Source organism: Bactrocera oleae, chromosome 5 (genome assembly GCF_042242935.1).
Source record: "Bactrocera oleae isolate idBacOlea1 chromosome 5, idBacOlea1, whole genome shotgun sequence".
Taxonomy (NCBI): Eukaryota; Metazoa; Arthropoda; class Insecta; order Diptera; family Tephritidae; genus Bactrocera; species Bactrocera oleae.
In genome coordinates this window covers 52,429,657-52,440,751 of record NC_091539.1, presented here as the reverse complement: position 1 = coordinate 52,440,751, position 11,095 = coordinate 52,429,657, and the positions used below count along the sequence as shown (strand labels likewise).

Here is an 11,095-nt window from a genome sequence, read left to right as displayed (position 1 = left end):
TGTGATTATTTGAGGTGTCCTGATAACGAATTTGAGTTCAAAAATTTTCCAACACGCTAATTTTATGCTAATTTTATGATTGTGGTGGTTTGACCTCTACGCGTCTTGGACTAAACTAAACTGAACTAGTGTAATGGTAGGGAAGCATAAAAAGTAAGTAGATTATGACTGTCAACTTACATCAACCTTAAAACATTTTGTAGCTCATGGAGCGTTTCGTAATTGCTAGGATATGTATTTTAATAGTACGAGGACTTCAACGCAATTTATATAAGGAAATTTATCGTCAACACATCATATAAATACTTGCGCAACATAAAGGTCAACTTTATTTCCGGTTGGAATCTTGATTCTTAAGTTTAAAAACTACAAACTCCGCAAAAGGATGTCGCCTGAGGCACGAACTTTCAACGAATTCCTACGCATTCCTATCAGTTTTTACCAGACAATCGGTGAGGATCTCTATGAGCATCGCTCACCATATCGCATACGACGACTGTTGCACAAGTCACTGCTCTACATCGGTTTCATCAATTTCAATATGCTTGTGTTGGGTGAGATTATTTACTTCGTAAAAGCTTTGAACTCGTTTGCTACCGTTTTGGAGGCAACCGGTGTGGCGCCTTGTATTGGTTTCTCCTTTGTAGCTGATTTTAAGCAGATCGCCATGACGGTGCATCGTGAAACCTTGCGTGAACATTTGGATCAAATGGAAGAGTTATTTCCAAAAACCGCTATGCAGCAAGTTGAATACAAATTGCCACAACGCGAACGTGTTATGCGACGTGTGATGGCCATTTTCACGTTACTCTGCTTGGCGTACACATCTACGTTCAGTCTTTATCCGGCGCTTAAGGCTTCCGTACAATACTGGCTTTTGGGTGCGCCATTGTTTGAGCGTAATTTCGGCTTTGCCATATGGTATCCATATAATGCCACAGAGAAGACTTGGGTCTACTGGGTCACGTATATGGGTCAAGTGCATGGCGCATATTTGGCTGGGGTGGCTTTTCTCTCGGCCGATCTGATATTGGTGGCCTCGGTGACACAGCTTTGTATGCACTTCGATTACATTTCACGTTGCCTAGAAGAATTTGGAGGCGCTTCGCAGAAGGGGTGTGCGCAAGAGGATTTACAATATTTGCAAGCCTTAGTGGTAAAACATGCCAAGTGTTTGGAGTGAGTATCGGGTGGTGAACAAAGTTGGGGGGGTAGTGTTGGTAGTGATGTCAATATGCTAAGGATAAGTATTATTTGCTTTGTTTTGTTGCAGGTTGAGCGAACATGTCAACAGCATTTTCAGTTTCTCTTTACTACTGAATTTCCTAACCGCTTCGTTGACCATCTGTTTTATTGGATTTCAAATGACTGCTTCGTCTACAGAAGATATTGTAAAATATATTATTTTTCTAACGGCCTCGTTGGTCCAAGTGTTTGTGGTCTGCTATTATGGTGATGAACTGATGACAGCGGTAAGTGAATACAACAGTTTTACATAATTTTTAGTTTGCAACGAGCTTAAGTCCATTTTCCACTCGTGTTATTTTATAAGTACTACCTGATAGTACTATGAAATTTTTGAACTCGATCCTTCAATTTCTTCACCACAAGGTCCCTCTAACTTTTGTCAACCTTTCCTCTTACGTAATGTTAGAATGTGTTTCGGAAACATTTGGCAGAGCAATCGATTTTGGTTTGAAAATGCGCGAATGAGGACTTGTTCAAGTCAAGTTCAAGTTCATATTACCAATACTAACAAATTCCCTTTTATTATTTCTAACTCTAACGGGTTCACTAATGACCGCGTCAGAGATATATACATTTTTTTGCTATTGTACTCTCTGACAGTTTTATAAATAATTCACTGAACATTTAACTGTAACACACCAATCATCGACTTATCGTATGTTATCATTCCTCTCTCTACACGTGACTTATGTAGTAATAGAGAATTGACTTTTTTTATAAGAGTTATTCGAAGCTGAATTTCAAAGTTGACATTGTATCTAGTGCTGATCACCGGTTATACCGACATCAGCATTATCCAAACTGTTTACACGACTTTGAACCATTCTGTAAAAACCATAACCGCATTAAGCACACAGTATTTGGTTAGGAAAAATATTTCCTTGTGACCGTGTTCAAAATCCATTAACCTCTATTATTAACTAATCCAGAGAAAACGAAATTAAGAACCGTCATATCGTGCCTATTTTTGTTTCCGTGACTCAAAGCGGTTTCCAACAATTCTGATTGAGCCGGTGGCGTTTAGAGACGATATCGAATGCGGAAATACCATAGAGAGATAATCTATTTCAATATTATATATTTCACTACTATGCGGCTCGCTTAACTTTTTTCTAGTTTGGATAAAATCCTTAGCATTAGCGACAGTCAAATTGCTTTGGCATAAAGAAAATTCTTGCAATATGTATATCTTCATATTATCAAAGAAGTTCGGTATTTTGGTTAGTTATTTATTATATTTCATCGAGTGCTCCTTATCGTATGTATGAGATTATACTAGTTAGAAGTATACCATATACATTATTCTACATTTTCAGAGCCAACGCGTCGGCGATGCGGCCTATAACCAGAACTGGTTCGATTGTGACAAACGTTATAAACAGCTTTTAACAATAATAATAATGCGGAGTCAAAAGCCAGCTTCTATTCGTGCACCCACATTTCCACCAATTTCGTTTCGTACTTATATGAAGGTGAGCTTAAATTTTTTAAAACATCACCAAAGTCGAATAACTCATTATTAGTATTAAAGTTTAGTATTAAAAGTCTCTTCAGATAAAAATAAGTAAATAAAAGACTTCGATACCCAACTTCTATATGCCTATATGACTCAAGATTGCCAGACTGTGGAAAGCGGAAATCAAGATCGGTAGTTCTAGGATTCTATCTCCTTCTTGCAATCCGAGATTTTAGAGTTAATACATATATATGTAAAACTACTGTTCTGTTTTCCAAATAGTTTTTAACCGTCCTTGCAACATGAGTTGTCATAATGGAAAATTATTGTCTCGGATCTAATCGCAAATTCCGGGTGGTCGCTCATTTCAATTTGATGAGTTGTTGTCGGTAGTACTTCCCCATTTATGGTTTCACCCGGCTCATAATACAGCACCTCGTTTTGATTCCACTATAGAATATCACCTTGGCGCCGTGGCCATTGCCAGGTTTCACATATCACTTTTTGCATTTAATCCGATACATTTCTGACATGCAAAAACGTCTTTCAACGTCTCTTGGCTTCAAGTCACATGGCAACCAATTTCCTTGCTTTTGAATATATCCGGTTGTTTTTAAAGCTTTTGAAATGGCTGCTTGAGCGACACCCAAAGATTCTGCGAGCTCATCTTGTGTTTGGCAACAATCTTCATCGAGTAATTCTACCAATTCCATTTCTTCAAACTTGTTTGGCCGCGACTTTTGACACGTTCGCTTAGCTGAAGCAAGTTCACCATAAACTTCCACCAAAATGAGATGAGTTTGGCTGAGTTTTAGTCCATATTAAAGTAATGAGGAGGAACTCAGCTTGGCAAACGGCACGAATATATTTATAGACGCAATATTAATATTACCAATATCTAATTTAAATATATGAAACTGAATTATATTCTCTGATCTTTTCATAGGTTATCAGCATGTCCTATCAATTTTTTGCGCTTTTGCGTACCACCTACAGCGGCAATGGAAACTAAATGTTTACGAAGGCTGTACTATATAATTAAATATGCATAAAAATAGTTATACGAATCTCAAAATTGTTAAAATATTATAAACAGACTTGAATAAAATTAATTATTAATAAAAATCTCCATATATGAATTTTGCCTGCAACAAGATTCAACTCATCTGGATCCAGATAGATATTGCGCGTACACATCTTTGGAAAATCGAGATCTTTCAATGGATATTGCGATGGACAATTCGTTGCTGGTTTGCCATGAGTAAATAACATACCCTCGCTATGTCTATAGTAGGGATCATACAAGCAAAATATGCAATAGGCATTGTCATATCTATGAAGGAAATAAAATTATTTACATGAAAAAGCATACTAGTGATTTTGTGGAGCTTTTCTTCTAAAGCACATTTACCTGGCAACACTACAACCTATACGTCTAATTTGTGGAAAGGCTAAATGCGTAAAATTATTTTCACCACTAAAAAGTCCTAACGTATGATTGTGAAAGTTTTGTTTCTTGGGCGCTTTCATGTAATCCTTTTCAAAGTACCACCTATTCAAAGCCATTTGCAGCAATTCATGCGGCAAATAAAGCGAAGTGATACAAAAGCGGTTCATGGCTACAAACATTTCCCGTTGGTTTGCATGCATAATATTGATCAAAGTTTGTACACTCATCGGCAATGACGTGTGAGCGCATTCATCATCCTCATATGGTCGACATTGATGTGCCCAATTTTCCGCCATTGTCGCCAATTGTTTGCTCCATTTGCTCAGCACCATATCAGCGACATGCATACGGCTGGCGATACGTTCGCGTAAGCCATTGTGCGCCATAATGAGCTGATTTCGCAGATTCAAGTCTTCCAGTTCGGCGCTACCGTATATGTGGTATGATTTGTAGCTGCAGTTATGAACTTTCACCTGACAATAGATGGCGTTGCATTAGTAATCAAGAGATTGCTATGAATTCAGGGTGTAGTGATAAATACCAACCCGGTTACAGAGCGTATGTCGACGAGTGCCGCATTTCATTTTACAGAAATCATTTGAGAATGCACTTAAGGCGTGTTGACACAAGATCATTAGGCTTGCGAAAAAGAGTGCATAGCTGACAGCCACATGCGATGACAGCATTTTAAGCGAGAGAGCTGGTCGATTTCAAACGACCTTTAATGAAACTTTTCGTTTGCGTTTATTTGAGAAAGGCGAATATTTTGAAAGATATTTGAAATATTTTATTCTTCAAACAAAAAAAAAAAAAACTGAAAATAAGCAGGGGTTAAATTCGGGAACAGCTGGAGGTGTAAAAATTTATAATATTAATCATATTAACAAAATATTTTTTTAAAATATGGTGCATATGAATATAATATTCATTACTAGACAAAATTTTGAACGGTTTGTACCAATTTCTTCAATATTTGGTACTACTAAGGTATGCTAGCAGCTTTAGGGAAGGGTGGAGGTTTGTTATATATATATTAAATAAAAGTTTTTTAGCTTGACGGGTTAACTCAGACTAGGCCTAATTCTAATTATTTATTTTGGGAGTACGAGAAAAGACTTAGAGTCTCATTCTTTCAGGTTTTATTAAACATATTATATTTGGGTATATTAGCAAGCTTTCATATCGACACACCTACTGGTCCAATCTACGAAATAACCCGCTTCAAGAGGGGCTCGATGAGCGACGCATTTAAGAACCTCGTGGGAAACAAAATAAGAAACGGGATCTTATTTTACAAAAAAATTTGCTAGTAATGTACTTACTACTACGTTTTTAGCTTTATATAAAGTTTTCACAAAATATTGAACTTTTTCAAAAATGGCAAATTTTTTATCGAAAAAATGAGCAGCAAATTGTTTACTAAAAAGTTGATGATAACAAAAGTGTCGTACGTAGTTTACTTGAAAATATTATTGTGTAGCTACAGTTAAGATTTATAGAGAATAGATATGATTACTATCGTCCGGTATGAAAAATGGAAGATCGAGAAAACGCATTTAAAATTTTCGTGTTGAAGCTTGAAAACTATAGAGGATTCGACCGGGGAAAAAGTTTTTTTTTAGTATTCACTGAATTGAATAATGTTTTGGGACCGTGAAGTCTACCTCGAGAGAAAAAAATGCCAGATTTGAAAATTCTAAGTTGGCTTAACCCCTTAATTAATGTCTAAGATATAGAACGATGCATTTCTTGTGGGCTTGCAAAGGTATGATTTTTACTAGATGTCTCGCCAATCTCCTAAGAATGCTAAGAAATATCAATTGTTGCTCAAATCATCCCTGATTTAGCTACGAAGTCAGACAGATATTCAAAAATCGATTGGAATTGTTATTGTGTGAATGTCGAGTATAAATGGGTAACTCCAGAATCTTATTAAGATAATATTAACACTTGATCAAATGTAACTCGCACTGGTCCATTTAAACGAAAAATGTTTTTTTTAGTTTGCTGCAACCTTTTTTAAGTTCGTGTGAAGTTTGATGAATTTGATATGCATATATCCAATATCCATCTAGATTAGTTTGAATATTTTTAGGAGAACAATTGTTAAGAGATTACGTGTTGCATGTCAATCCAAATTGTGCTCAGTTTAAAGCAGAATAATTTTACTATAATAAGGTTTGGTAAGAGGATTATTTTCTGCTTTTGAATTATTCGAACTTTTAGTTCAGAATTCTACTTTACGGCATTCTTCAAAATATGCCTACTTTTTGTTGTTATAATTAACCAGACAAATACAAATTAATGATGCATCGGAATCGCACATCGCATGCCACTTGTCAATTTCATGTCATTCAATTTGATTTATTGTCGATGTGTAGCTGACTAATTGTAGTAATATTGGACACTAAAGCATTACAACAATACTTTCATTTATAATATTAGTTAAAGGTCACAAATGCGAAATTATACACATAATTATAATATGCACCCTATAGGAAATACTCGAAGTTTAAGATAATTTCAAGTAACACTGTGAATGACTACAGTTAGCTGTATAAAAGTTTGTACAGTACGAAAGACTTTAAAACCAATGAAAAATTATATTAGATATAATTTTTAACTCTAACAAGTAAGGAAGGGCTAAGTTCGGATGTAACCGAACATTTTATACTCTCGCAAAGTCAAATGGTATACTCGTTTGAGATTTCTTTGTGGATTGACTGATATTTTCGGTAGAAGGTCAACTCTAGGCACTGGGGTCCACATATTTAGTACTTAGGGGTTTGAACAGTTTTGGTTCGATTTAGACAATTTTTGGCCGCAAAGTGGCATACTTTAATTGCATTATTCACGCAAAGTTTTACCCCGATATAATCATTGTTACCTGATTTGCATAGTGGAAAGTGAAAGAATCAGATGGAATTGAAAATGGTGTTACATGGGAAGTAAGCGTGGTTGTAGTCCGATTTCGCCCATTTTCGCACTGTAATATAGAAACATGAAAAGAACGTTATGCACCGAATTTGGTTGAAATCGGTTGAGCAGATCTCAAGATATGGGTTTTCACCTAAAAGTGGGCTGTGCCACGCCTGTCTATAATTTCTTTTTTAGGATATTTTATGACAAATTTTTATTTTATTATTATTTAAATGTATTTTTTTAATATTTAAATTGTTCAATGTAAAATTTTTATAAAGTACATATATGTATATATATGTATATAACACCTTAAGCTACTACTAGTTTCGATTTCTTACATGGCATTTTCATTATGCTTGTCAACTCATTGTTAACGTTGTAGTTGTTGACTCTATTGGCATTAACCTTATATAATATTAGAGTCGTTAGTGTGAATGTTGAGTATAAATGGGTAACTCCAAGATCTTATTACGAGAATATTAACACCTGATCAAATGGAACTCGGACTGGTCCATTTAAATGAAAAATGTTTTTTCCTAGTTTAAGTTCGTGTAGAGTTTGATCTCCATATGTCAATTAGTGTGTGTCAGCTGTCAATATTTATTTACGAAGCGAAAAATTTGTCTGTCGTTTTTTAACATGAAAAAAACAAATGAACAAGGAGTTTGTTTGAAATTTTAGTTTTTCAATCGAATTACGCTTACATAATCATAGAAAATAATGGAGAATTATTTTAGGAAGTCGACTTTATCACAAAGAGAAGTATTTGAGTGGCATGAAGTATTCAGTGTAGACCGTAAAATCACCGAAAACTTACCTTCATTCATCCAACTCTGTTAGTGACGATAACATCGAAAAAGTTAAAGTAACTGTGGTCGAAAATTGTCATGTAGGCATCAGGGAGATAGCGGAGGATCTCGAAATCCCTTAGGATTTGACTTAAAACATTTTGGTTAATGTTTTGGGTAAGAAACATGTCCAAAACGACGTCGTGAAGTCACAAAAGAGATGCTTGAGAACGTAAGTATTCAAAGCATAATATCTAGTGATGAGATGTGGGTTTATGCATTTGACGTTGAAACTGTTCCACAATCTAACGAATGACGTTCTAAAAACAAGCCGAACACAAAAAAAAATGAACGAAATTTAGCACCACTATATTCGCCATATTTGGATTTCTGTAACTTTTTTCTGTTATGTGTCCATTGAAGTCATTTAAAGTCATTCGGTGAAGGCATTCGGCAGTGCCTTATAACAAGAGTATGGATAATTGGATTAAGCATTGGCATGCTTGTATTCGTTCAAGAGCCTATTGAAAGGCTATTATAAGTATTTGTATTATAATACGTGAAGTTTTTGATCAAATGTTCTACAGCATATACATTTTGTTCAAAATGCGAGTAATATGTAAAATATGAAATTCCACTACTTAATTTATCTACTATATCTTTCTCTATATCTAATTTTTAGATTCCGGTTTGATCAGCGAATTTTCACACTTTTATTAGTTTCGAGTAACGTTATTTTTCGGTAAACTTCAACTGGATATTGAATTATAGTATAAACGTTTTGAATAATATCATTTTGTGGATGAACGAGTCTATATTTTACCAAGTCTGAATTTGAGCAGAGATTTGGGTTCTTCTTATAAAGTCAAATATTTACCTGCTAGGGTTCTATGAAATATTTCTGGTAACTAATAGAATACTAACTATTGCTTTAAAGTGTCACACGTGCTTTATTAAAAAAAAATCTTTTCGCCTAACCTTCTACTGGAAATACCCAAACGCATTGCATGTCTACGCGGACACATGTATCTGGAAATGCGTATGTATGCGTAATTTATGGCTTGCGGAAACTAAATTAATTAAGTTAACATCATTTGCAAATACCTAATCAATTTATGGTCCTCTATTGTCTAGTGCAAAGCATACGCCTACAAACTTAAATGTGCACTAAGTGCATTTATGTGTATGTATGTTTGTAAGTGTGTTAAGATCATTTATAGTGGTGTAAAATTTGTTAATGATGCCACATCTTATTCAAATAGGGGTGTTTAAGTTGCGATTTTCAGGGATTTTGTCGAATAAATGGTTTAAGGTGAGTAACATATTGTCTTTGCGCCAGAAGCTCGAATTATACACGAAAAGGTGCAGAGAATTGTCTATAGAAGATTTTCTTGTAGATTTTTTCGAGACGCGGTAAGATGAAGAAGGTGTCTACGTAGATTGATACTGGAAATTATTGTGATATGCACATTAGAGTAAGTCTTTTATATATCAAACATTGTTTACCATCGGCATTTATGAATTTTCTGTATTGAAATTTCTATATTGAATTCTTATTAATTTCTATATTAAAATGTCTATATTGAATTCTTATTAAATAGGTTCAGGAAAAGTATATATAAACTAACAGCTTACCGATTTGGAACTCTTGGAATGTATCAGTTACCAAAACTTAAATATCTATTTACGAAAAGCATAACAGAAATAAGTAGTTTCGTTGAAAGCACCAAATAGTTTGAACAAAATAATTAAACGAGGCGCATTTACCTGCTTACCCAATTAATGGTTTAATTTAGTTAATTAGCACTCTATCAACTGCCTGACTAAATTAAGAGTTGTTTGAAAGATCACTATGAGAATTGAGTTCTAAATTGTGATATCGAGTTTCTGACACACTTCCATTGGATCTCATAAAATTAGTGTTAGACAATATTTAGTTCTTTTTTGATCCATTTATAATAAAATAAAAATGATTTGACTAAATTTTTTCGTTATTTATAAGGTTAAATTTTTGAAAAGTATTTTATTTTCTTGCTTATACTTTTTTCGAAAAATATTTTATTTTATTTATGTACAATCAAGTGTTAACTTGCTTATAATATTCATTAAAGAGACGACATTGTTAAGGTACTATTCCGCTTGTTGAATAAAGTTAAAGGAAAGGAATTTCAATTAGTTTTTGGATTATTCGAAAGTATACATATATTCCCAATCAATTTACTAAACAAGTGCCTTAATTGGATAGTGTCACTCAGTTGATTGTGAGTTTAAATCACAACTGCGACAAAGAAAAATTGCCGAAATAAAGACTTTAAAGATAACTTCTTCTTTTCTATTTTTTGGACTAAAAACTTAAATGATCATATAAATATGAAGGAATTTTGGTTTCACAACTTTAATGAGAATCATATAAACATAGCTAAGGGAGGACATAACCTCTAAATTTACTTAACATTTTTCTAAACTAAAGACGCGAAAACATTTTTTTCTCAAAACTCCATAAAGAAGCTCCGCAGATGTGCCCATAATATAATATTTGTTATAAAATCATCAATAAGTCAATTCAATTTTGCATTTCCCCAATATGCATAGTTCATAATGCGGCATAGTTAATACTCAGCCGCTTGGTTATGATCTCAACACTTTCAAAGAGAACCAAAGTATATCTGTATAGAATTATGTTTGTGTGTATGAATGTTGCATGCCACATGCATAACAAGGTTACTCAACGAGCTGCATAACAATTGTCTTCGATTTGGTAATGCTAGTAGAAAGCCTGCCATTCAAAAGTGCTTGCTGTTGTATTAAATGGTGGTGTAGCAACAACAGCAACAGCATTGTTATGCATTTGACAATAAGGACGTTGCAGAGTTGTAGTTGTGGCATGAAGAGCGCAGTATGACGGTTGAAGACGTCTGGCATATCATAACCAGATAGTGGAAAACATAGGATAATGATTTCATTTTTATCTCTTGATACATAAATGTGTAGCTGGGATATCATGCAATAGTCAATGCATGAATGCGCAAAGCCAAAAATATTTTTCATAGAAAATGCCATAAAATGTTAGTGAAATTTTAATAGGCAATTAAGTGTCGGTGAATTTATGCATGTGGAAAAATGTTCAATTAAGATTTTATGAGGTTTTCCAAGCAGACAACGGAGCGTATATATAATGTTTATAAAATTCATAAGTAATTTGAAACTAAGTTACTTTTTAGAAAAAAGGCT

General features: G+C 34.2%; 2 protein-coding genes and 1 long non-coding RNA gene across 3 annotated transcripts; 2 read left to right on the top strand and 1 right to left on the bottom strand.

The window, feature by feature from the left end:
• The first annotated feature begins 351 nt into the window (after nucleotides 1-351).
• On the top strand, nucleotides 352-3,796 carry Or67c (Odorant receptor 67c). Its single transcript, XM_014239493.3, has 4 exons — nucleotides 352-1,179; nucleotides 1,274-1,472; nucleotides 2,565-2,720; nucleotides 3,651-3,796. The coding sequence occupies exons 1-4, from the start codon at nucleotides 386-388 to the stop codon at nucleotides 3,714-3,716; spliced, it is 1,215 nt and encodes a 404-aa protein (XP_014094968.3). The 5' UTR covers nucleotides 352-385; the 3' UTR covers nucleotides 3,717-3,796.
• LOC106620852 (venom allergen 5) lies at nucleotides 3,720-4,960 on the bottom strand. The gene is made up of 3 exons (XM_036362094.2): nucleotides 4,700-4,960; nucleotides 4,116-4,627; nucleotides 3,720-4,037 (listed from the first exon to the last, which is right to left on the bottom strand). The coding sequence occupies exons 1-3, from the start codon at nucleotides 4,838-4,840 to the stop codon at nucleotides 3,791-3,793; spliced, it is 900 nt and encodes a 299-aa protein (XP_036217987.2). The 5' UTR covers nucleotides 4,841-4,960; the 3' UTR covers nucleotides 3,720-3,790.
• Nucleotides 4,961-8,677: 3,717 nt separating this feature from the next.
• Nucleotides 8,678-9,766, top strand: LOC118680784 (uncharacterized). Its single transcript, XR_011396637.1, has 3 exons — nucleotides 8,678-9,176; nucleotides 9,262-9,339; nucleotides 9,466-9,766. It is a non-coding gene; the product is annotated as an uncharacterized lncRNA (long non-coding RNA).
• Nucleotides 9,767-11,095: the final 1,329 nt, after the last annotated feature.